Source organism: Oenanthe melanoleuca, chromosome 2, assembly GCF_029582105.1.
Source record: "Oenanthe melanoleuca isolate GR-GAL-2019-014 chromosome 2, OMel1.0, whole genome shotgun sequence".
Lineage (NCBI taxonomy): Eukaryota > Metazoa > Chordata > Aves > Passeriformes > Muscicapidae > Oenanthe > Oenanthe melanoleuca.
In genome coordinates, this window is record NC_079335.1 from 89400893 (window position 1) to 89428780 (window position 27888).

General features: G+C 37.5%; 1 protein-coding gene across 3 annotated transcripts in view; it reads left to right on the forward strand.

Moving 5' to 3' along the window:
- Nucleotides 1–27475, forward strand: part of CDKAL1 (CDK5 regulatory subunit associated protein 1 like 1) — a 376336-nt gene extending 348861 nt beyond the window's left edge. For 2 of the 3 annotated variants that reach the window (XM_056482897.1, XM_056482896.1), the window contains 2 exons: nt 1457–1621; nt 23182–23869. In XM_056482897.1, coding sequence (XP_056338872.1) covers nt 1457–1621; nt 23182–23388 — 372 coding nt within the window. In that variant the 3' untranslated portion in view covers nt 23389–23869. Of the gene's footprint in view, nt 1–1456; nt 1622–23181 lie in introns of all 3 variants that reach the window. The other variant, XM_056482895.1, reaches the window with a different exon arrangement.
- The last annotated feature ends 413 nt before the right edge of the window (nt 27476–27888 follow it).

Sequence of the window (27888 nt, forward strand, 5' to 3'; positions counted from 1 at the left end):
ACATTTAAGGCATTTCAATTTAAGCATCAAAGAATTAAGATAAAAAGATAAGGTCTTTGTCTTTGAAAAGCTCTGCTCAGCCCTGGTGAGGCACACCTGGAGTGCTGTGTCCAGTTCTGGGCTCCCCAGGACAAGAGAGAGATGGGGCTGCTGGAATGGGTCCGGTGGTGGGTAACAAAGATGATCAAGGGAGCACATCTCTCATGAGGAAATGCTGAGGGAGCTGAGCCTGTTCAGCCTTGAGAAGAGGTGACTGGGGATACCTCATCAATGTCCATAAGCAGCTGAAGGGAGGGTGTCAGAGGATGCTTCCAGGCTCTTTCAGTGTTGCCAAGCAATAGGGACAAGAGGCAATGGACAGAAATTGATGCACGGGAAATTCCTCCTGAACATGAGGAAGAACTTCTTGGCTGTGTGGGTGGCCATTCACTGAGACAGATTGCCCAGAGAGAGTGTGGAGTCCTCCTCACTGGAGATATTCCAGAACTGTCTGGGTGCAATCCTGTCCCATGTGCTCTACAATGACCCTGCTTGAACAGGGAGATTGGACCAGATGCTCCCTCTGAGGTCCCTTCCAATCTGACCCATCCTGGGATTCTGTGTGTGGAAAAGATCCAAGTAAATGCAATTAAATAAGTCACCATGATTCAATTTTTCATTGGAAACAGTGTAAAAATGTAATTTCATCAGGAAATTGCTTCACTTTTATTTTCAGCTGCTCACCTATTTTAGAGCCATTTTAAGTCCATTTATTCTTCCAGCAAAAAATGTTGCTCCTGTATTTTGGGCTCTTTCATTTTTTGAATGCATGACCTAGGAACATCTGTTATGTGCTGTCTTTTGTGAAGTGGGACTGTCTGATATCATTTGTTTGTGCAAATTCAGGAAAGAGTGGCATTAGCTGCTGACCCAAGAAACAGTCGTCTATTTTTACAGGCATTCATTGTCAATCATGCATCTCAGCTGCAAAGGATCTGCACAATCAAAATAAAGGCTTGTGCAAAGAGAAATAAGGGTATGCTTTCTGTCCTGAAGCCTTTACAGACTCAGAATTTAAAAAAAAAAAAAAAAAAAAGTGTCATGGGACAGAGAAGAAAATGGGAAGCTTTACAGCAGTCTGTTAGAACTGTGTTGTACAAATGCCCTTGGGAACTGTTTGGGTCTGGATTCAAAAGCTGCAATTCAGGCCCAACTTTCTCATCAATCAAAAAACATGACTTAAGGAATCAGTTGGAGTTGAAAAGAGCTGAGCTAACACTGCAAAGCTCTTGTGGAATGCAGGCTGGAGATCTTACTGGTCAAGTGTGCCAGGGGCTGTAGTGTACACTGATGATGAAAATGGTTAAGTTTTAGGATTTTCTCTGATGTTTATAAAAAATCTGTTTTCTGAGTGGATACTAGAGACTCTAGCGTTCTTCGTGGTATTTAGTGACTATGTCTTTATTTTATTTGAAAGGTTCTTGTGCCAAAGGATCCTCTGTTAATGGGTAAGATGGTAGAAGTGAATATTTATGAAGCTGGGAAACATTTTATGAAGGGGCAGCCAGTATCAGATGCCAGAGTTCACACTGCATCCATCAGTAGACCGTTAGCAAAAGGAGAAGTTTCTGGTTTAACAGAGGTGAGTAAAAGACATTTTCTGCTTTACTACACTGGCAAATCCACAGTTGTTCAAGTAAAATGATTCCATGCTATGTATTTCTTATCATTTTATAGTTCCCATTTATATATGCATGAAGCTTTAATCTTTTCTGACAGGTTGAAATCTGAATTCAAAATATGTTTTTGCTGATGCCTGTAGCTTTACCTTGCTGGCTATAAAGGCAATAATGCAGTTGTCTCTTGTTTCTAGATGCAAGATGGGGAAAGAACTTCCTAGACTTGAAAACATTGAACATCAGTAATCATGTAATTCAATGTATTTCAGCTTAGTGGGAGGATGAATCAGTTTACTTTTCTTTACAAAGCTGTTTTAAAAAAAATATTTATTGATTACATATCTGTTAAATCAGGATGAAACACTATTCAGAGATTCAAAATTAACTGATGGGTAGAGATGCAGAATATTTTCAATATATTTTGGAAAAAGGTCAACATCTGATTTAGTAATGTAAAAAAATGAAACTCTTTTTAAAAAAGATCTGATTCTTATTTTACAGCTCAGTAGATATGGCTGTTAGCCAAGTATTCTCATACATTTCATGGAGCTCTAGTTGTAAAAACTGATGGAGTGTGAAATGAAAATGTGTATCACATTTCTAAGCATCATTTGATGTCCTTTCTCCAGCACTGTTGTTAGGATCTCCAAAAAATATGTAGCACATGGGAGAAGGATAATTGTCAGTTTATCAGCCACCTTACTGCTTTTACAGTAAATTGCTGATAAGTATTAAAGTATATACATGTGCTTGTTTATGTTCTAAGTAGTCACATTTCAAATACATCATCAAGGCATACCTTGCCAGTGGTGACCAGTGTTAAGCTAAGCTCCTTGGTCTCCTGAATAAGCCTGGCTGTGGAAACATAGAGCAGCAGTAATGCACTCCCTGTAATGCACCTACTGTAATGTGTTCAGCAGATCATGACACTTAGGCACAAACACTTTACTAAGCTCTCCATTAATATTGTCCCTGTGTATGTGTATATTGGCCTGATAAGGGTCTGTAAGAGAGAAAAAACAGCCAAAACCTTCAAATTGTTTGGTTGGACTGTGTTGCTATTTAAACACAGCTGATTTTTTCATCAGAATGTTTTTTTTAAATAATCTGCTGGAACAGAACCAAGACTGTCATTAAACTGAGTATGTGCTGCCAGAAGCTTGTAGATGGGGACAAGCAAGCAGACTCTTGACTGAAATTTTTTAATGTTAAAATGAGAGATAAAATTATTAAAATCAAGGATACTGATAATTTCCATAGGGACTCATTGAGATATATAGATCTTGTCTTGCCCTTTGGATAGGCACGAACAAGTACCTGGAATCCCCCTGCAAATGGCTGCAGCAATCAAATGATAAGGCAAATTGCTTTTCATTACTTTTGTGGTTACCAGTGCTCCTTCAAGGGAGTACCTTATATATGATTGGTCCACTGGAAATGTTAGGAACTTTTGTTTAATGGAAAAAAAAAAATAGAATCTCAGTGTTTCAGTAAATGGAATGTCTTTGGTACATAGAAGCTGGAGCTGAAAGCTTTTAATCACACTTGGCCAATGTATAATACATAGAACATGAACTGAAATTCTTAGTGGGAAGTTCATCCTGAAGAATCATACATATAAATAGAAACTCAGGAACTTTCTTTAGGTTTCCAGGGAAAAAAAAAAAGTCAGTTTGCCACAAAAGTGACTTTGGATTTCTGGCTGGCTGCAAGATGCAATTTGGGTTGGTCTGTTTCTTTGGACTGCTGTGTGCTCAAGACATACAGTTCAAATCAAAGATGCTGTGAGCAAGATAAAAGGGGCAACATATGAGGGTCGTGTGAGCCTTTTGTAGCTTGTTATGTGCATGGATGGCAGGTTGGGGAAAGGTGAAGGAGGCAACTCAGAACGGATAAATTCAGATACTCACTCAAAAATGGCAAAATATCTTGGATCTTTAACAAGATCCCAAGTGTCTCCACTAGGTTTTCTGCAGCTTGCAGAACTGAAATCATGGATAAATTTTGCACTGTGCACACATATGAGCAAAAATTAAGGTCTGCTGGTTATTGATATTTTCATTAACTTATATAGGACACAGTGAAAGGTGTTTCAAAATCCATCACAGCTTCTCTCTAACGGGGAATGTTCACAGAAAGAGTGAAAGCTTTTGAAATTGTAGTTTTTAAGGAAATTAATCAATTGAGAGCACCATCATGTGAGGATGTCAGAGCAAGTCATAAGCTCATCCTAAGTACCTAGAGAAGCACATCCATAGAATAAGAGCTTGTCTGCAGTTGTATGCTCTCTTTCTCATCTGATACATAACCCTCAAATTTTTTTTCCTCAAAAATTCAGAGCAAGCACCACAAGCAACATGTGTGTCTGAAGGAACAGTTGTAGGCCTGTTTTTTTACCTTTCTGGCTGCATGACTCTGGCAGCAAATTGGTCCAAAGAAATAACTGAAGTAGGTCACCAACTGGAATCAACAGATTTGACTGAAAAAGAGGAAATGCAAAATGAAAAAACACAAAGGACAATTGAGAGACTCCATAAAATATTCACACATTGTATGTCTTTGACAAGTAAGGAGGCAAATATATATAGAATTAATTCAGAGTATTTCTAGCATTTCATGTTTTTCAGTGTATGAAGAACACAGCTAATATGTATATCCATTAATGTACTACTGATGTAGAATGTCTTACAGTTGTTATACTCTTTAAGGAAAAACACTGTAACCAAGTAGATGGGCTTTTAGAACAAGGTCTTGACATTCAAAAATGTTAGGCTCTATGGCAGAATTTGGGACAGGAAGGACAGAAGAGTCTTGGAGTCAGCAGCTCAGGTTAAAAAGCTGTCAAAGCAATCAGACTTCATGATTGTGGTGGACACACTAAGTAATAAAATGCACAAGTATTTGCCAGGATTATTTTTTTTATTTTTTACTTCAGAACGAATTTTCTTAAAAAAGCCGCTCAAAAAGGGAGTGATGTCTCCAAATGGCAGAATTTCACAGGAGGGCTATTTGTGGGGGCAAACACATTTGGAAATTTTAGTTGACAGATCTACTATAGATTTACTTGAGTTTAAAATATGTGCAGGTGGTGATTCAGTAATAGAACCATATTTAGAAGGCATACATTGCAAAGGATATTGCAAAGGTGAAAGTTGAAGTCAATAAAGCATGAACATGTGTAAAGGCATTTTTTTTATTTGGTTGCAGTAAATCTAAGGTAGGATGTATGTAAACTGGACATTAAAAAGTAGTGACAGTAACCTTAAAATGAACATTCAGACAAAACAAACCTGTCATGAGTTACTAACTGCAATTACAAATATCAGTGAATAAGTATTTCAAAGCTTTGATCAAAATTTAGCTCTGTTAAGTTTCACAAGAAGATGTAAATGCTGTAGGTATTACATCTATTCATTGAGGTGGGCTTGAAGTTGACAAAGCATTAAGAGTGCACTTCAGCATTTTGAGATTAAGAAAAGCAATTTAGCATGTTTTCTATGTTCTTAAGCACTCTGGTAAACTTGTCTTTGAGGATTTGGAGCTGGTTTTGCAATCCACGTAGTGTTGAGTATATTATTTTTGGATAATATTTTTGAAAAGTCAGCACTGTGTGTCAACAATATGAATGTAATCTAATTTAGAAAAAAAAAACCATTTTTCATGTTTATATTAGTTTTATTTGGCCGTATTTAGGGATCTTGACTGTTTCTCAGCAGCATAAAGTAAAATACCTAATAAATGTATCCTGTTTACAGACAAATGTTTGCCCAAAACTAATCACTGAAAAAAAGGAAGAATCTGCAAGAATATGATCTCTCGTTAGAACCAGAAATAGAGTATGTTATGCTTCTGTACTCCAAAAATAATTCTGGTTGTTTACATATGTTCTGTGACTAGAGGAAAAAAATACTGCAAGATGAGAAATATATGAAGAAAAGACCAAAGGGCTGAGGGATAAAAATAAAAGGCTGGCTATCTGCCAGAGTTGCAATGCATTGCCAGAATCAAAGCCCCATAAGTCTGAGGGCCTTTGGTGGGAAATTTTAATCAGATGGAAAATAAAGGCAAGAGGAAAAAAAATAAAAAAATAATTTTAACAGGCTGTTTAATCCCCAGTCATTATTATTTTATGTTCATAGTTCATGTTTCTATAATGCATCCATGACTGACTTTCTTTTCAAACAAATACAGGCACATCTTTCAGTTTTCTGTTTTCCATTGGTTTCTGTGATGATACTCTCCATGTCTAACACTTGCCCTGTGAATGGCATCTGCTGGGAGCCCCCATTTGCAAAGTTTCCTTTTGTGAGTCCGGGGTCTTGGTGCACCCATCTGTAGCTCCCAGGCCTTGGAAATACCCACAGTTGTTAAGCTAATAGCTATTCAAGTCATTGGGCTCTTTGGAGGAAATGAGGAGTGAGACACTGATTTTCAGCTAGCAACCAATTATTTGCTCATTCTGCTTGTTCCTGTTTTCTCCCCCATCCTCCCTGCATTTTAACTGCAGTAGGTTATTGTGGCTTTGTGCTTCTGGATACTAATGAAGCTTTCTGTTACTGGTCTTCCAGTTAGCCACAAATATTTTCTAGTTATGTGAGCAAAAGATGACCTTTAAACATCACCCAGCCTTTTTTTCTGATGGTAAGAAACAGGAAAGATGCATATATCAAACACTTCTTTACAGCCTGCCAGAAAGAAAATTCAACAAAGCATAGCTTAAAGGAAATTCTCTGATCTCAGGTAGAAAGGGTGCTTCACTTGCAGGCAAAATAAAATGGAGAAGGGGGAAGAAAACATCTTCTGCTGGAACAGGAATGAAAGAAATCATGTCAGAATTAAGATCTCTGTATTGGAAACTTCCTTCAAGGACTTGGAAGGAAATGTGGAAGATGTGCCTTAATTAATAAGCACAGTTTTTACATGTGTTGGAGTTTCAAAGGGGTGGAAAATTTGGTTCCTGAACAGGAACTAGAGATTAGAGATTTATGGTAAAAAGAGAATGAGGAAGCAAATTTTAGACCAAAAAAAAAAAAAAATGGCATAGAGGTGCTAGTAGAGGAATCTTTCATAAAATTTCAGAACCTGTAGAAAGTATGAGAAATGCTAATGAAAGACTGGAACTTCCAAAGAATAAAGGTAAACTAATATAGAATATACCTTTTACCTCTCTCAGAAAGCTACTTTGCAAAGGCATCTTTGTATCACAAAGTCCAAGAAAGGGCAATTTGAGAAATGTGGGGAAGTTTCTATTGAAGAGAGACATATTGACAAAAAAAAAGGAACATTTTTTAATGTAAAATCATTTGCAAGTAATTCTTTATGAAAATACAATGCACTACTTAGTGCTCTTGCATTCTTAGGAACATGCCTTTTGTTAGCTCAGCTGAACTCTCTCCCACTTTCTGACACCTTTTTTGTGGCACTAAGCTGAGTGGTGCAGTTTTTGCACCTGAAGGATGCAGTGCTATCCAGAGCCACATGTGGTGGCTGGGGAATTTTAACCAATGCTGATCTTTAGGAACATACTTCACCAATGTCTGTGACAAACACTTGAGGTGTAATTCAGCCACCTTGGGTTGTGGCTATGGACTAGGTGACATCTTTGTTTCCAGCCTTATCTTCTATCATTCAATGAGCATTTTAATTTAGCCATTTGATGACTCAGAACTGGAACAGAAGGTAGGGCAAATGTGTTGATCCAACACATTTCTCTGCCCTGCTTAGAGGGCTACAATACGCAGAAGTGATTTAAGACAGCAAAGCCAAGAGCCAGCATAAGACCTTCCCCAAGTAGTTTTATCCTGGTGTCTTTAATTTAATGGACATATTGTCTTTCTGCCCATGCCTCTGGCAGGGCTGAATTTCAACTACAGTGTTCAAAACTCAGCTAAAACAACACAAAATACATAGACCCTTTTCAAACAAATGCTCACCACAGTCCATTTCAGGTGAAAAGATCTGAACTTTAATTTATTTACTTTTCATTTCCTAAACAGACAGTGTTATTTTGCTGAATGTCACTGTTTAATCACTTAAATTACATAATTATGTTAATCCTGTGCAGTTCATGCAATAAATGGAAATAGTAATGGCTGGGAGGATTCAACTCTTAAGTAATTTTCTGGAGAAAAAGCAAAGGTTAAACAGAAATGTTCTACCCCTTCTGCCTCCAGAAGGAAAGCTGTAGTGCTAAAATAGTTCTGCCATTTTTGTGTGTTACTTCTAGTACTCAACCTGCTGATGCTGCGCTGCAAGATCACTGAGTGGGTTCTGCTCTCTCTGTTTGCATAGGGAAATGTGTAGCCATGGTAATTTTAACTACTTGACACTCCCTGAAATATTTAGGAATTCCTTGTAAAATATTTCTTCTTTTCCATCAGATCTCTAACAAGCAGACTCTCTGTGAAAAATTAAATAGCATTTGGTTTTGGTAATCCTTTATTGTTTAATATACAAGTGCTCAGTAAATTTTAATTTGCTTTCAGGAGAAAAATATAGCAGCCACAACTTTTCTCAATTTTTGTGTTGTTTTGGAAGTCATCTACATCCAGTTCACAAAAATCATCACAGGTTTGAATTTTATACCTGTCCAGTAGACTTTAATACAAAGATAGGTGAAGGATATTCAGCCCACCTGTACATTTTATCACTGCTTGCAGTATTTAGTCATCCCTTTTCTTTTTATTATTACTCCTTAGATCACCAAAAAGCATACCTAGGCAGTATTTCTCTCTGCATTCCTTCCCTGTTTCTCCTTTCCCTGTGAGCAAATACATAGTCAGAGACATCAGATATTTACATCTTGAGTGGATTTTATTTCTATCTGTTTCTCCTTTATTGAAGCTGTAGTTAAAATAATATTTCTACATGAATACTTGAAAGGGACAGCACCAAAAAGGCACATGTAGCTCTTGATACAGCTTTGCCCATCACCAAATGAAAGGTCAGTAGGAGGTTTGAATTTACATGTACAAAGTGCTGGAATGTTGAACATCCACCTCTTAGAAATGCATTTGTTGCCAAAACCATTGAAGTGAGATGATTCATTACCTTTGAGATTGTTTTGAAGGGCAGCAAAAATTACAGACATGAGATTAAGCTATTTTTTAACTAAAAACTGTTTTAAAAGTGTAGCTAATTTCAAAAAAATTACCAAACCATGTTAAAGGTAAACTTCCATGTTCTGTATCCTTTCATATTATAACATGTTCAAAATCTTTATTAAATTCTGAGTAGATTAATGGGTTTCCAATAGTCTAATAATCATCCTTTGTGTTCTTGCTTATTCCCTTTATGATGAGAATTGCTAAGATATACATAAATTTTGCAACTTTTTTTTTATTCTGAAAAATCTATTGAAAAGGCATTGAACTGCTCTGCAATAGTGGAATTAATTGTGAGTTATAGGAAGATACCCAGATACATTTTTAATCATAATTTCCCAGTCAGACTTTTATAATATTTGGACATTATGATTTATGTTTCTGCTTTTAATACACTTACACTTAGAGATCAGAGATTTTTGTTTTTAATTTTGTGGTGTCAAGGGTGTTAAGATAAGGAAAATGTGTAAGACAAAGAGGAAAAGGGTTTTCATTTGTAAGAGAAAGAAAAAATTTTGTAGGGTTTTGTCACTACCAAATTATAGTTGGGGAAGATGTCTGCATATAAAAATTCAAAGGCACATTTGCAGAGGCTGTGTCTTTGACTGAAATGAAATTGCAGTTGAGTAATAAGTTCTATTTGATGGCTGTGTTGGAGAAATAGTATCTTAAAATATTCAAATACCATACTTCAGTGAAGTGGATGTGAAATCCACTGCCTTAAATTTCATCCACCAAGGATATACTCCTAACTACCTCAGAATATCCAAAGAATTTACTGTGACTGTTGAACACTTCAGAATGATTGTAAGCTCCAAGACAGTCCACAGAACATTACAGCAACTAAGCAAGTTTAGAAACTGGTGCTAATTCAAAGGTCACATTCAGTGACTTTGTGTTTGTGCAGGCTGTATTCCAGATCATTCCCTCCAGATCCTTTATCATACCATTAGCTATTAAAGCATGTTGTTGCAGTTTTACTGGACCAAACAACAATAGAAATAAACCCTTGCCCTCCTACTACAATCTCCCCCACTAAGATATTTTTAAAGGAGTCTGCTCAAACTACAGGGGTAATAATCACTGTAAAAATGTGCATTCTCTCTTTAAGGAACTTGGCTTAGTGCCTATGAGTTTTCATTCAAACTGAGCTTTAGGATCAGTTCTTATTTTTAGTAAGTTCCAAAGCAAGCTGTTCCTGTGGGCTTTATCAAAGACCATTAAGTAAAAGAAATGCAAAAATTACTGGTTATTTAAGTACTTTGTTAAAGACAGCTTTTCTTGTGGTTAGTGTACAGTACACCAATCTTTGATAACCTTCCTCTGACTACTTCTCATTGTGTATTTAAATTACTTGAACAGTTCCCCCACCTACAATTTATTATTTCAGACCTTGGAACCCTTCTTAAAAAAGAAAAAAGATTTTCTACTGATTTTTTCTAAGGCCAGCCATTTTAGCCAGAAATTACAACTGGATCTGTTGTAATTGTCTCCTCCAGCACTGGGATGAAGGAATTCTGGATTGAAAGATCTAGTCAGGTTAGCAGGTGGAGTGTTATGATGGTGGTGTGGGAGGGTTAGGATAGATAGCCCAAATCCCATACATGTTCCCACTAAGGTAAAATTGGTGCTACATCTGTTTGCAGAGTCCTTTAAGTGTTAAGTCTTTCTTTTTTATCACAACATATTCCAAAGCTTGTTCATCATTTTCACAGGGAGTTGACTCAAATCAGATTCAGGTTGGCATCAGATACAGTTCATGTTTTGAGGCTCCAAAAGAGTTAGAGGGCTTCAAGCACAGCTTTTCTGTGCTTGAAACTCAAGCCCGTGGGATATTAAAATTCCAGCATATTTACTTCCATTTCTTTTCCTTGAGTCAGGACTACAACTCAGATTTAGTCTATTTAAATTACTTCATTTACATGATTTTAAATAAAATCATGATCTAGGACATATTTCTTCCATTCTAGATATTATTAAAAACTGGAATTATGATGAGGAAAATATATGTACTGCAGTGGTGCTTCAGCTTTAATCACTAAGGTAACAAGCAGTGGCTTGAAGTCATTTTTAATTAGGATACAGTGGTGTAAAGTCAGAACTAAAGTTATTCTACACATTGATTAATGCCACCATGGTATGAAAGAAATAATAGGGAATTTTTCTCATTCTTTATTGTAGAAAAGGGCTGCAAAATCATTTATAAATTAGAAGCATACATTTTTTAAAATGTTTATAAATATTTTTCTAGAAGAAATGTACAGTTTTAGTTGTTCTTGGTGATAGCAATCACACAGAATAATTAAGAACCTGAAGGCAGACCATTTTTGATTGAGCTCATCAGCCCATAAGAAAATGGTTAATCTCAAGTTTCTGGCTCATCTTAAGTCATCAAATGAGCATTGATTTTACTGTGCTATCATTGTCTTCTTTATTTTAGGTTTTATTTTAGCAGTTTTTTTATTTTTTTATTTTTTTTTATTATAGGTTTTATTTTGCCTTTTTACCTGGTCTTACCAGTAGAAACACTGTTTTGTTAGACTTGGCCTGTAAAGAAGCCTTTTCCACATGGGAGTGAGCATGTTGTGTTTATTCCAGGGCAGAAGTGGCCAGCCTCTGGAATGGGCCAGCCTGAAGAGCTGACCTGGCTCATTTGGTGTTATCCAAAACCCTCTTTTCCAAGGGCTGCTGCTCAGTGTCATGGGTGGGAGCAAATGTGATGTGTGGAGCAGGAGAGCTCGTAGCTATTAATTACATGATGCATTTCTGCCTGGCTGGGTGATTGGCAGAGCATGGCAGTCTAGACTCTTGGTAGACCCATGTGACCTCTCAAAAAGGTTTGGCCACCCAAGTACCACAACCTGAGATGCATGTGTGATTGATAAATAGTGAAAGGAATGAAACCTGACTGGCTTAGAGAGCCAGATGTCAAATGCAAAACAAAAAGAAAAAGGCCCATGGAAATTACTATTATGTTTCTTTAGTCTCAGTATAATCAGGGGTCCTTGACACAATATTATGTGAGAAGATTATTCACTAAATGTCTTGGCTTTCAAATTGATGGATTCCTCTTCATACCTATATACATATGTGTACTGTGGCAGAATTTGAGTAAATGGATTGGAGTGGCTTGGAAATGTTTGTGAAAGTACTTTTGATGGAACAAAAATGTGTAGGCAGTACACTCAAGCTCTTTTTGTCCAAAAAATCACATAGCTGCAAAAAGTACCTATGCATAATAGCGACCAGATGGATTTCTGGTCCTGAGGAAAGAGTCCTGTTATCAGGACTAGAGGATTTTTTTCCTAACTCTCATCCTTGTTTTGACATGATTCCACATGTGATTGTTAAGTCATTTCAGTCAGTGTGACTATGATTTATCTTATCCGTATGGAAACTATTTTACAATTCTCACATACAAAATCTCTGATAAGTGCAGATAACATAATTATCATACAAAAAGGACAGCTGTGAATATCCATTTCTGACACAGATAGTTTTTCAAAAACACGAGAACTTTAATTTGGTGAAATGATGGAAGTAGTGCTTAGAATGACAGGAATTCTTTTCCTTTTTCAGCTCATGTGTCTCTTGTCCAAAGAAATGTTAGTTCATTATTTTTTCAGTGAGGAGTGCTTAAGATTCTGTAGCATAATCAGATTTTGTCAAAGAACCACAGGGGAAAGCCAGATGTGCAGCTCTTAAGAGCTGGAAAGGAATGAATTACACTTGGGGGAGTATCTTGTGTGATAAAAGAAAACTGTTGTACTGCTATTAAGCTTTAGTATGGAGACATGAAACATTTTAAAATCCAAACCCATCAATTTGTTAAAGACTACATTAAACCCCATAATTTTCATCCTATGGGCTTGCATTTCTCACCCCTGTAGACACCTAGTGTATGTTTGCCACTTTCAGGTCATCCTCTGTTTTATTTGTGTTTATCTCACTTTTTTGTAACTTCTCCTGCCTTGTGTAACTCCTGCATGTGATTTGGAGTTTCAGGAGTACAGGCTGGTCAGCAGAGTGATGGTATAAAATAGATCATTGAGGCAGGAGCACTGATGTAGATGTGGGCAAGGGCTTTTTACCAGCCCTTGCTGTTCTCCCACTGTTGAAGTGAGCAGGTTCAAAAGTTGCTAGGGTAGGCAGGGATACTGAAATTATTTGGAGGACACCACTTGTCCAGGAGTCAATTGCTGTCAATACTTGTATTCACCTAGAGACAAAAGCAACAGCAAAACATGAAAGAAAGCTGTATTAAAGTATTATGAGCTGTATTCTCACAGACCAGTAGCATTTTCTAAGTAGAGGAAAGTTTAACAATCCTCATTTCCGTGTAAATGCCAGCTGTACTGTGTTTCACTCTTTTATTAGGTGCTTATGTGGTATTTTCACACAAGTCCATGTGCAAATTTTTTGTGCATAGAGCTGAGACTATTCCTTTAGAATCTGAATCTTTTAGGTTGGAAAAGATCTTACAGATCATCAAGTCCAATCACTAACCCAGCCCTGCCAAGTCCACCTCTACATCAAGGCCCAATTGCCACATCCACACATCTTTTAAAAACCTGCTGGGACAGTGACTCAGCCACTTCTCTGGGCAGCCTGTTCCAATGCTTGAAAACCTTTTGGGTAAAAAAAAAATTTTCCTAGTGTTCAGTTTAATAAGTTACTGTAAGAGAAGTTACTGTTTCCTCTTCATTGTTTGTCATGTAATATTAGTGTTGTTACATGCCTTTTAAACCTCTCTTTCAAGGGATTTACTTATTTCTTTCTAACCTTTCCTGTGACCCCCATAACTAAATTTCTGAATGCTTCAGAAACAGTTATAAGTTTATGTTTACATTATCCTCCTGAAATGCAGCTTTTGCCTTCCCATTTCACATATAAAGATGCAGCAGATGTTTAAAGTGTCTGCTAGAAGATTAGTCTGGAGAACAAATTTGATGATGGCCAGTTAAAGATGCTTGGAAATAAATACTTAAAATTATTAAAATTTTGTAGCATATATTCAAGCAAGCTGCAGTGTTGACTTTTCAGCATTTAAGACAACTCCAGGGGACAATATATCAAAGAAAAATTGAAAATCAGTATTTTTTGCTTCATGATTGATTCCAGAAGAACTGAATTTCTCCTCATGGGCTAATCCTTGGAATTATCAGATACAGCCTGATAGAGCATACTGTTTTACAGCCACGTGGGAGAAGACTGAGGTCACAGAATTCAAGTCCAACCCATGCCCAAATACCTCCAATAAACCATGGCACCGAGTGCCACATCCAGTGTTTTTTCAAACACATCCAGGGATGGTGACTCCACCACCTCCCTGGGCAGACAATCCCAGTACTTTATCACTCTTTCAGTGAAAAACTTTATCCTAATATCCAACCTATATTTCCCTTGGTGCAGCTTGAGACTGTGTCCTCTCATTCTGTCAGATACCAGCCCTCACCTGACCACAATCACCTTTCAGACTGCTGTAGAGAGTGATAAGGTCACCCCTGAGTCTCCTTTTCTCCAGGCTGAACAACCCCGGCTCCCTCATCATTCCTCACAGGGTTTGTGTTCCAAACCCCTCACCAGCCTTGGTCCAGTGGGTCCCAGAGGTCAGTATTTGAGCATGACAGGGTGCAAGTCCCTGCTCAGGCCCAGCATCCTGTACCAGTGCAGAAGTTGGGTCAGACCACCCTCTGAACGATGCGAGGTCTCTCCTGAGGGCAGATATTCGTTCCAGCCTGCAGATTGGATACTTACTGCTCTTTGATGTCTCAGACAGAGTGCCAAGGTGCTATCATGATTATCTAGCATAAAATACACTGCAAGCCAAGAAAGGTTTTTCTCATGTAATCTTTCTTGTGGGGAAGGGCTGACGAATCATTTGTGGTGACTGGGGATAGAGAGATTGTGTTAGAGCAGTTAGGCTTGCTAATCACAGAAAGTAACCATTGTTTGATGTTTCCATGAGAGAGCCCTCCATTAACTGCAGCTGTACTTGACTGAGTGTGAAATTAAAAAGGAGACACAGATTTCCAGACACTCCCTCAGGTGCTCAGAAGTATGCTAACTGGCACTGTGGGAGACCTCCTAAAACAACTAAGGATACTTAAAGGAAAGAGGCCATGACAATGTGAAAAGAAAACCTTTGTGTTATCACTGAACCCACAAAGTTGGTCAAGATCAGTCACACTGTATTAACTGTTCAATTTTAGGCTTACATGCAATGCTTCTTTTTGTCAAGGTCTGGTTCCAGCTGTGCTTGGTGAACATCTGCACTCTCAGGAACTGGAGGTGTTTAATCCTAGGCAGAAAAGTCTGTGAAAATAAATGTAAGAGAAATTGCCAGGAGGGTGCACATTAGGGCATTGCCTAGCTTTAAGAAAATTATTTTTAAACTTAAACTTGAGCGGCACAAAAGATTTTACAGGCTATGTTGGCTTCTGGTGGCAGCTGGAATCTGAGACAGGAATTGTAGAGACCTGATTGCTGATTTGCATTGTGGCACTGGTGACACTTCAATCTGTATGTTTTTTTCTCTCCCTGTAAAATGAAGGAGGCATATAGATCCCACAGATACCTTCTGGAAGGAAATTTGAAACTCTGGACGCTAGTATCATTGCAGAGTATTAAAAATGCACTTACTAAACTGTATTTATTATCCACGACATTGAAGTGTAAAAAGGGCTGTATCCTTTGTCTCTGAGGTTGTTGTATTATATAATTCTCAGTGGAACATTCCATTTTAATGCTTGGTTCTGTAGGAAGAAATGAAAACACCATAAATTCAGGATTATGCCATATTCTAGGATTAAGGGGAAGCTTTAGCCAAGAGTATGTACATATATCAGTTTATTCTACTTTTCCTATGTGAAAGATCTTTGAAATCTTTCCTGATTTTGAGAGACAATGTCCCTTGAGTAAAAGCAGTATTACTCATTTCACTGTTGATATGTGAATATCATTCTGTTATACTGGTGGTTCTTGTGACATGAATATATATTTTCACATCTAGCTATTCATTTTACTGGGGTACTCTTTCTGATGGAAACCTTTTGTGTCTTTGCCTGTAGCTAGCATTGACCTCCACATAATTGTCACTATTGTTTCAAGATTTAAAAGGGAAGCAAAAAGGTGATGGTCTCTGAAAGCTTGTGCTGTAAAAAAAAGTATATTGTATTTCATTTAATATTTTCACTTATAGAGCAGTCTTTGAACATTCACATGCTATTTTTCTTTCATCATCCAACAAAATAAACTGGGAAAGTTGTATTATAAACACAACCTTAAATTTCTTATTTGAAAAAAAAAACACCACCACCAACAACAAAAAAACCCAATAAAACATCTCAGTGATCCTTTAAAAATGGAGCAAGCTGGAATCCTGTGGAATGGTATCTAATAAGACAGGCTGTGTGTGTGCACTGAAAAATGGTATCTAGTGTTACTACAAGTTAATATGCATCCTGTAATTCACTGTAATGTATTTTCAAAGCCATGAAGCTTGTGCTAGGGATCTCTAGGAAACAGATTTGTCTGTTAGCCAGCTAATTACCAGATAAGTGCCCAGAGAAAGTAGCTTCCATCTCCTTCATAAAACTGTCCTCTGCACAGGGAGATAAATAGTGACAGAACCCCAAACTGAATTTGTCCACATTGTGCTGCTGTGTTCATTCTTCATTTCAAGTCATTGCTTGGGTGACTGTGATTTTTGAATCACAAACTTCTTCTGTTTAGAAGGTCTCTCAGTTCTGCTGTGGTTGCAGGTGCTGGCTGGAATTCTGGCTGTCATGTCCTTTGCTTCCATCATAGTGATTGACACCTCACACACCTTATTACAAAAAAATAAAGCTCAGCATCCAGGCATCACACTATTTTTTAGGGATGTCATGTCTGACCTTGAATGACAGGTTATTTTGACAGTGCATTGTTTGTGTAGTGGAATGATACTGAGTCACTAAGTTTAAGAGCAGCACAAAATACAAATATGTAAAAAAAGAGTCAAGACCTGGCTGGAAGCATTTATAGGTAAATATAAAGAAACAGGCTAAAACAAGTGGGTGTAATGAAAAAAAAAAGCACAAGACTGAGTTTTAAACATTTTGGAGGTGGTTTTTGGCTTGTTGGTTGTTTCTCTTGTTTTTGTTTCTTTTGTTAGTTGAGATTTTCGGTTGTTTCTTTCCTCCTCAAAGTGTACATCACAAAGGAAGTTATTTAATAAGCCCCAGTTGCTCAGCCTTCTGTCTAGCCTCTAAGTGCTTTTTGAATTTTGAGGGCTGATTGAGAGAATAATCTGAAAGACTGGGGGAGGAAAAAGAAGTAGGTAGGCAAAGGTCTACCCTTAGGTAAGAGCATGGAAGAGAGCAGGGAGAGATGTCTGCCAAGAAAAACACCAATGCAGCCATTCTGTAATGGTGGGAATTTACAGAGAGAAAATTAATTCATTTTATACTCTTAAATAGGAATATTAAAATTTGAATTTAATGTTAATGTAGGAGGAGGAAGTTCCAGATGTGTGTCTGTGTAACATGACATTACAAATTTATATTCCTAGTGGCATCTCTGTTTATTTGAGAGGCTGCATGGTCAGATGATGCAAGAGAGAAATGAGGAGAAGTAGAAGGAAAAGAGAATGGACAGGAGGAATTACTGTAGTAGTAATCAAGGTAAAAGTTGAGTAGTGAGCAAAGTGGTTTTTTCTGTGCTGATCAAAGGAATCAGACAGATCATGCAGGTGTTACTGGAAAGAACACAGATTTGGCTGAGTTGCTGGGAAGGCCCTAGTTAAAGATGGTCTCCATAAAGGATGACAGCTGGGAGGAACTGTCAGATTTAATGCAGATGAGTTTAAGGTCAATCAGTCTCTATACCTCCCATTATTACCTGTACAGTTACATTTGAGCAGCTTCTGGGGGTATTGCTGAGCTGCTGTGACTGGGTCATTTGCAGTGATCCTCTTGTAAATTGGGATCTGGGAGCTGTGATGAGTTCAGATTTGTGTCTCAGGGCTGGAGAAGGGGACCCCAGCAGGGCTTCCCAGTGCCTGCACAGAGCTCCTGGCAAGACAGAGCCAAGTGCCTCCCACTGGCACACGGGGCAGGATGACACTGAGCCCAAGCTGAAGTGAGAGGTTCAGACTGGGTAAAGCACAGAAGCATTTTCCCCATGAATGAGCTCCAGCAGGAGAACAAAGGCTCTGAGAGGTTGTGGTCTCAATCACTGGATGTTTTCAAAGCCCCAAAAAGAAGGAATAATATGAAATTCCTTTGCAAAATGACCTGGCTGCTTTATTTTGTTTTTTCTCAAGGTTTCTCATTTTTTAAAATGGGTAAGTAAACTGTGTGCATTGGGAATCAGTGAATTCCTAGGAATGGTGTACAGCTGATAACATCTGACACAACATGCTTGTAGACAGCATTTTCTTTTAACAGCATTGTACTGGGCACTCACTGGAATACATGATGGCAGGGATGCTTCTTATAGGAATTACCATGTTAATTCCATTAGGAAAAAAATATTTTCTGTGTCATTTATTTTATAATTTAAGATCAGCATTCCACATTTGCAGAAGCCTGGTAGAATTTTGAAAGTAATAAATCAAAGGAATTCTCTTAATACCTACAGAACTAAATACATCTTCCAGAACTATTCAATAAAACTTAATTTTCATATTTTTGATGTGTAATCTATGTGACCTTCAGTAACTGTTTGTTTTTTTAAATCTGAAAAATGTCTTTAAAGTGTAGTGGCCCAGAGTTTCAAATAGTGCAGCAGGATATGTAATGCATATTTTAACATGTTTTCTTTAAATTTGTCACACAGACTTCTTGTGCATGATTATGTAAAAGTCCATATTTCTAAAGCCAGTAGCACAAGTATGCAATGTACTTGGTTGGGCTAAAAAATTCAGAAGTCTAATTTATCTTGAGATATGCTCAGTCAAGTAGTTTTTCACAGCAGTTAGCTAACACTTCAAGCTCTAACAGTGCCCCTGAGCCATAAAAGAAATTTGCATGTAAGAAATGTTTTGAATCTATTAAAACCTCAGCTCAGAGCTAAAGAGTTTCTCTTATGTCTTTGTTGACTAACATGAAGTGAGATCTTACAAAAGCTAGGCTGTGATCGACAGATGCCAAATCTTAGGTTTTGATGTGATTATATATTTCTTTCATGCACGGTGGTTTAATCTGGGACTGGAGTTTCAGAAAGACAGCAATCAATGGGTCTGTGCAAGAGTACACAAAATATATTACTCCTGGCAGTCGTCAAGGCAGAATTATTCAAAAAAATAATCTGAAATGCATTTGATCATGCACTAGAAGTTTTAATAATTTATATTATACCTTATTAGCAAAGTCTTGTGTTTACTTTGTGACTGCCAAAACAAGATGAAAGGCTTGCCTCCATGGAAATACAAGATGCTTAGCTCAAAGTCCCTGTCTTTGCATTTCAGTTTGCTAATTTCTCTTCCTCCCCTTATTTTGATTAATAGTATATAGTTTTGAATCTTAGAGTACCTTTTCCTTCATTGTGGTCCTCTTTAGTGAGAGCAGTGCTTAACAATTCTACCAGAGTTTGTGGCCTATCAAGATTGAAACTAGTATAAACACATTTTTTAAACTTTTTTTACCTTAGGGCTTCCTCCAAGCATTTTTTGTTGTTGTTAAAAGAGGCTTTGAATTTAATTCTAAGTTCCACTGAAAATAATCATTATGGTAATCTTTCTAACTCTTGCAGCTACAAAAGTGTTATTTCTGAGCTCAGCTTAAGGAACTGTTGCACTTTGACTAGTGACTGTATGTTGTAAATATCTCTGGTAGTTCCGAATATTACAGAAATTACTTAATGATTTCCTTGGAAAGCTAATGCACTGTGAATATTGTATCTAGAGACAGAGATACAAATAAGGGCTGTTCAGAATTAATCCTCCTATTAAATGAGAGCATGGAGAGTGGGCCAGTGTAAATGCTAGTTCAAAAAATGAGATCTTTACCTCCACCAAGGTTTTTTACACCAAAGGTGCATAGAATTATATATACAGTATTTTTCACTAATTCAGCTGTTTGTGTGATACTTGTGTGTGTGGAAGAGCTGCTTGTATTCCTGACAGGCCCTTCAGTGTTGTCCAGACTGTGGCAGGGGCCACTCAGCCCTTACTGAGGAGGGAGAGGGTGCAGTGACAGGGTCCCTTCAGCAGAGCTCCTCTTCCCACTGGGGAGTTTGTGCCACATCCCACTGAGCTGCTCAACAGACTCTGAGGAAGAGCATCCACCTGCAGGTGTCTCTGAGCGATTATCCTGGGCTTAAAAGCTCTGTATGAATCTCAAGATGGGGACAAAAAGACTGTTATTTTCTACAGGAGCCTTTCAGTCACAGAGAGCCAGATGTACCTTTTTTTTTTTCCTTCTTCTTCTTTTTTTCTTTTTTTTTTTTTTTACAAACGCATATTCTATGGTTATAATGAGGGAATTTTTCATGGAAGCCTGTGGTATTACTTGTGTGTCAGACAGAATTTTGGGCCAAACTAGAGAATAGTGCTTAGGAAACATAGATCATATGAATACATCCTTTACATTCCTTGAAAGGGAATATTTGGCAGGATCACCTGAAGAGGTGTACATTATCAAACAGAAACACGGTATGTTTAAGTGGTAAGCTGTGATGTATATCTTAAAGAAAAGGGTCACTCCAGTTTGCAAACTGAGATATTTTTGTCTTTCTACAGAAAGAAAATAAAAATTTGGTTTAGTGTATCAAAATGATAGTCTGATTTATTGGAAATATGATGTAGTAAGGAAAAAAACTAGATTTCACAGCTATACAGGCTGACTTAGATGAAATGCTACTGGGACAACTCACCAGCAGCATTCAGCACCACTGGAACTTTGTAAACCTTGCTAAAATCTCTTGTGCCATTCTGTCCTACTAGCAGTATGCAGCACTACCTAATGCATATGCAGTGCATGTTGCAGTAGAGGTGTAAGAAAACAGTATGGTAAAAAAAACCCAAAACATTATAGGCTATGCATGATCAAAATTATAGCAGCGAGATGAGACTCTTTGGTTTTATGTTGGAAAACAGAAAAACTGTCTAACATAAATGAAATGCCAGTGAAACCACTACTGTAAACTACATTACAGAAACATGATTGAATGCATGAAACACTGATGTGCTCAACTGTTAGTAAAGAGGAAAACTTAAAAGAAGTCTCTCAAAACAACTTGTAATTTGTGTTTGGGGTGCTTTACTGGCTGTCCCTAGTCTTCCTGAGACATGTAGATAGGAACTGAAGCTAAGCATGAAGAGGAGCATTGAGGAGAAGGTCCAGTGTCATTTGTGAGGTAGTGGTCCTTTTTATCTGTTTGCCAAGGGATAGCATCTAGTCTTGTACAACTAAATAACCATGACTTTTATCATGCAGTGTAGAAATATTGAATTAAGAGTCAATAGGCTGATTATAGTCAACCAAATTTTAAGTCATGAATCAGTGAAAAATAAATATCAGAAGAAATAAGACTTTAGTTGTACTGATATTTTTCCAGCCCTATCCATTCCTTTAAATCACTTTAGCCTTAGTGTTAAGGTACCAACAATACATGTAAAAACAGGTCATTGCCATAAATTAAGCACCTTACATTAGTAGAGATTTGTGAGACCTACAAAGAAAAGAAAGGCTTTATAAATGTCTAGAAAGAATAAATTGCAAAAGAATTTTGACTCATTTGTAAAAAATCCTTAATACTGTACATTTTCCAGTTTAATCTTCAGGCAAGGTTAATCAGCTTTGATTTGGGAGGGCAGAATAGCTGTGGCCAAGTACTAAAATTTCAGATGCCTTAGAAATTGATTGTAATGAATAACTTAATAGTTTTTGATTGAGTTAACATGTTCTGCACAGTACAGACTGAAGTTCTGGAGTGGTGCTGTTACTGTGCCCCTCACTGTGGAGAACTGCACCCCATTGTGCTTACCTGTTTCCTTTCCTCTGTTTACCCAGCTGATGTTCTTCTAGGGGCAGTATGTGTGAGAAGTCATCCTCATTTCATAGTTCACTTGATCAGTAACCCTGTGCCAGTGTGAACTGGGATCTAAGTCAGCACTAAGTCAGCTGTTAGAGTAGCACCTACCCCAGGCTGTCACTTGCCCCTTTGATGCTTACTTACCTAACCAGTAGTAATCATTATTTTCCTTCTACAATTACTATAATGGAGCTGATTGCTGAAATGGTAAACAGGAGGCAGTTACAGAAGGTTTGAATTGTGCTGTCACACTTTCATGGGCAGGCACCTTTCTTGGAGCTTTGATATTTCTTTGAGTTTGCCCAGAAATATGTTTGGTAAAAGACACAGAGGGCATCTGGTCTGTATTTTCATATGTCCCTGTTCCAGCTTCTTGGAAATACAGGATCATACAGATAGGTACTTTCTGGTTCCCTGATTTGTTTTATACAAAATGTGAAAGGGAAAAAATAAAATGGCTTAATAAAAAACATTTTTTTAACTGGTAAAATTCAATCCAATTAAAAATCCAGGTGAACTCAATTGAATTCCCAAGAAATTATTCAAATGGAGGAAAACAGAAATGATCAACAGAAATATTGAATCTTATGATGCAGCATCGTTACACCTTTCTTTAATTACACCTTTATCACTTGCATCTCTTGAAAATGTCATTAGTTTCACTGGATGTTTTTCCTTTTGAGTATCTACAATGCTGAGAGAGAAAAGAGCCTTTTATTCTTTTCACTTGGGTTTTCTGCTGAAATAGTGATGCAACATCAGTAACTTGTGCTGCAGTTAAAAGACATCATATTCTTGGGGATCTCGGTGCTTGCAGTCAGGTTGGGAATGGTAATGGCAGGCACAGCAGGGAGCTGGGATTCAATATGCTGAATGAGAAGGTGAGTGTTTTAGCACAGCTGCCTCCTGAGGGTCAGGGGAAAGGAAAAGCCCTTTGGGAGGATTTTCAAGCACCACTGAGCTGGCACACCAGGAGTCAATGATTGACTTTAGAAGATACCTGCTGTGAGAAGGATTGAGTGTTGTGGTCCCCTTTATCATTTGGGTAGACATTTCTTTTGGAGAAGCCACAAATGAGAAAGTAGTGAGATAGCAGCAAAACAAATTTAAAAATAACCATCAAACCAACTGTCTTTGATGACAGTGATGTCTGGAGGTTTGTTTCTGTTGCTAACAGCTGCATTGATTTGGCAGTTAATTTCATTAGAAATACTGATTTTATATGGCATTTATAAGATTCCTGTATGAAAAACTGATGACCTGATGATGATGCAGTGCAGCTTGAATTGTTGGTCTTGAAAAGGTCATTAATTTGGACCTCAGTATAAAGAGGAGATTGAATTTGGTGTTTACAATCAGAAAGACACAACAGTTTCAATCCTAATGTGTGCATTTCTTCACAGGAGTTCAGACGTTCAGCCCAGAACGGCACAAACTGGAAAGCACAGCCTTCTGCTGAGATCCCAGGGAAAACACAGCCCAGCTCCTGCATGGCTTTGCAGCTCCCATGGCAACAAGGGGGAAGTGGACTGAAGATCCTGTCTGTCAGCCTGGCTCTGCTGGCAGTCCTTGTTATGTTTTACTACGGAGGAATGAAAACAGAACTGTGAACTGAATGGGGCTTTTATAAAAACAATGAAACTGCTGTTCAAAATCTTCAAAGGAAACACTTTTACCAACATTTTTTTTTTTAAAAGAAGCTGATATAAATTGGGCAATAATTTGTACTCACTCTATGCCTTTCCTGTCATTCAGAGGAAAGAACATTAATAAGCTGTAGGAAGGCCCATCTTCCCTAAAACCAGAGATCCTTGGTTGGTAGAACAGTTTGTTACATCTTTCCTTTTCTTTTTTGTCCTAAAATGATGCAATGTTTGCATTACATACTCTTTCCATAATTGCTGTGTCAGGTAAAATTGCATTAAGTTTATAAAAGGAATCTTTCCATTGAGTGATATTAGTCATCTTTTGTGGGTAGGATATTTAAAGCTTTCCTAAAGATTTTGCTTGATGCAGTGTGATCATTTGGTACTTTTTTACATTAGAATGAACACTGCAAGGCCATTAAAGTTTGTTATTTGTTGCTATTTATTTTGCTGTCATGTCTGAAATAATTTTTGCCTGCCATCTTGCACCTCTCAACTTCACAATGAATTATTGAGCTTTGTTAATACAAGAATAATTATTTTTTACATAGAAATAGTTCTAAAATTGTTGGGTTTTTATAATTTAATGGGAAGATGTCTTTCAAGTTATAGAGTTCTGTTAAAAGAGGATTTAATACAGTCTGTAGATTTTAAACAATGCTTAGAGAACTACTCTTAGCTGTGCATTGGCTCAATAAAACAATTATTTCTCTGTTAGTGGGGAGGTTGCATTTTACACAATGAATTTTTTTTTTATTAATTACTTTCTTCAAGCCATTTTTTGTCATGACAAGATCTCCACACATCCTGAGAGTGTGCTGGTCATTCAGGGACTGGACTGTGTTCCCAGTCCTTCCAGCACCTGACCATATCATATTAGTGGTTTGTGCATGCCTTGTCACCTTGCTGAATCTTCATCCAAACTTTCACTTGCAAAGACTGTTTAAAATTATAACACAGGCACTGTTGAGGGTTTTTTTAAAATGTTTGTGTCATATCCAGATGGAGCTGAGCTGTCTTACATGGCTGCTGTGGTTTAACCCCAGCAGGCAGCTAAGATGCTCACACTCCTGCAGTGGGGTGGGGGCAATAATCAGAAAGGTAAAAGTGATAAAACTTAGGGGTTGAGGTAAAGACACTTAAATAGGTAAAACACATGCAAGCAAAGCAAACCAAGGAAATAAATCACTCATTACTTTGACAGGCAGGTGCTCAGCCATTCCCAGAAATTCAGAAGAGGCCTTGACTGTGTCTGAGCTCTGCTCAGCAGCAGCAAATCCAAACCATTGCTCCATACCAATTGCAGTGAAGAAAATTATCTCTATCCCAGCCAGAACCAGTACATTGTCTCTGCAGTGCAGAGGAATAATCCCCCAGTAAGGGTTCTTTGTACTTTATAAATTGGGGATTCATAATAGTTACAGACAATTAACCAGAAAGTTCCACCATGATGCTTTCAGCACAGCCTGTAAATTATAACAGCAGATGTAACTGTCTTCAGGAAATCAGGTGTGTGATTATGATCAAATATTACATTTATTATACCAACCTCTGAAGGTCATAAGCCAAGATGCAAAATCCATGAGTTTTAAAAGAAAAAAAAAAAAAAACAAAAACAAAAACAAAGAACATCCATGCCCTTATTTGTTTCTTTTGTTGGAATGCTTTTTTTCTCATGCTTTTCTGTACTACAAGGAATATATAACAGTCAGTAATTTCCTTTTAAAACAAATCTGAGAAATTATCAAAAAAACCCTATCATCATGACTCTGGGAGTTGAAATTTTCAGGAGAGTACCACAGATTGCAAGATTCTCAGGAAAATTGTGGATTGGCAAAATCATTATATCTGAGCCAAATTTTGGCATGTGATGGGAATAATCTATGCAGATATGTTGTGTGCCTCCAGCATTATCTCTGTCAGCCACTCTAGCTTATCTAATCGTGGCAATTACAGACTCATTGCATCAGCTATTACAGAGATTTACAGAGCTTGTGATTTAGATTCTGTGCATCGTTGACTTTAATGGGACCAGCTTATTTTCTTAGAAATAGTGCAATATGTTGAAAGAGGCCAAAGAAGACTTTGTAGATGGCATTACTCACAGTATATTCTTAAACTGAGCTTTAATCTGGTAAGTAGGATGTGGTTTTTTGTCACATATTTTGTTGCCTTCCTTTAGATAGATTTTGAGAGAGGTTTTTGACACTTTGTGTTGTCCAGCAGCATTGTGTTTGTCACTGTGTTCTGTTTATGAACAATTAAAGCTTCCAAAGCCACCGAGCTGAGCAAATCAGTTCTGGTCAAACAGTTCACCTGGAGCAAGCCTGAGCTGCCTGAGGCTGCTGGTGCAGCTTGGGAAACCTCAGTGAGTGTGGAGAGCTGTGCCAGTACATCCTCCTCGTGGAATGAGTGACCTGAACACATCTGATCTGTGATTTTTGATCCTGTTTGGCTCCCTGAATGCCCTAAGTGCCCTGCCAGGCAGCATTTTTAGTTTTTACATCAACATTGTGTTTGAGACCTACTTCCAAGTATTGCCTCTTTCAAGCCATCAGGGTGGGTGAGAAATCTGCTGCACTCCAGCTTAACAAGGTCATTGCAGGAAAAGTTACCTCATAGCCAATTGATCCCAGTTTCACACGTGCTGAATGCACTCATCACTAGAGAATGTCTGCTAATAAGCAATCTACATTCAATGACCTTTTGTCAGAGCAAAAAAAAAAATAATATAATTTCCATTTGATACCAAGAAAGCCTCAACTATGCTTCTTAAGTGTTCTTCTTAACTATTTTTCTTCAGCTCTGAACAGCTCTTTGGCTGTGTTCAATGAAGGATCTTAGAAACCACAGAACCCTGAGTAGCAAAGACATCTTAAATCTAGTGAACAACATTAAGTACACACATTTTATTTTCTACTTGTGCGTTGTATGCTGGAGGACTTTGTCATTTAGTCTTTTCATTGTAGCTTTCTAGTAATAGTATACTTGTTTAGGAAAAGAGAGTGACATAGAAGAAGTGTTTTATGTAAAGCTTGTTCTATAAAGCAAGAGAAAGAAGAAAAAGAAGGTGCTTTTTGAGGAGATTCACCTCTGTTGCATCATTCCTTGCACATCTCTGAACATCTGATAGCTACTGTTAATCTAGTCTCACTCCCCAGTTCAACTTCCCATATGGAAAGCTGGAGTGATTTTTGAATAGCAGCAAGTAATATCAGAAGTGGCAGCAACTGGCAACTCTGACACTTGGCTGTGGCCATTACCCAGGATCCTCCTGCTCTTCCAATTACAATTTCACAGGTTGGAATTAAAATTCCCTGCAGTATGCAGGAGAGTAACTGAAACTGTCAAAGTGATTTCAAGCTGCTAATCTCTGCCTGCTCCAAGAGTGAAAATAGAGCCCCTCTTACCCAGGCACAGATCTGACAACTTAAAAACTGCAGCCTTTAAATGCATATGGAGAGTGGCTTGATCTGCTCACAGAGGATATCTGTAAAGATGTTATGTCTATGAACATTTGTGTGTTATTAACAAGTCTATCTTTTTTAACTTTAAGATGTGTGCAACTTCAGGGACTAAGATGAATATAAAAGAAGTCTTATGCAAGAGCTCTGACAATTTGGAGGAATGAGTAGGCATGTGCCTGTTTGTGTGAGGCTTATTAAAATCTTTATTTATGTTCTCTCAAACTTTTTTTTTTTTTTTTTTTTGGCTTGAAAAATTGCTTGCAACCTTCCCAGATTTTATTTTCAGTTTTATATCCCACATTATATTTTGTATGCACTGTGGTTGATTGTATAGATAGAAACAAAGAGCATTTAGAAATTAAAAAGCAGAGGAAAAAATTGAGGGGCTGTAAAACTATGGGGCAAACTGAAAAATATTTGTGCAAAAGCTGCAAAGCAAGTTTGGTCAAGGAGACAGAGTTAGGAATTGGCTACAAAATACCATTTGACTTGTTCACAGGCAGGGTTCATCCACTAGATAATTAAAATCAGAGTCATTGCTGGAAAGTGTTTGTGCAAATATGATTAAATGTCTTTTAGTTCCATATTTGATTCATGCATGCTCTTTATATTCAAGTGAATGGTTTCTTTTCTTTAAATTAAGGTTGTTCTGTTGGTGGAAGGGAGATGAATAGTCTATTCTCATCTTAAAGAAGCCAAATTAATTTTTTTTATTTTTAAATTTAAAAAAAAAAAAAAAAAAAAAAAGGAGAAAAAAATCATGTCACTGCAACTCCTGGTATCCCAGAGTCACCACCTGGGAAATTGTGGTTATGGACTTGGATCATTAATGCTGTCCAGTCATGTCCTATGAATGGAGAAAAAGTACTATTTGAGTATCCTTTCAACAATCTTTATTTTGTTGGAAAATATTTAGCAGTTATAGCCATTCTTCTGAAAAACTGGTCTTAACATCATGTTTTATAGAGGACAATCTACCCTGCATGGCTTGTTTAAT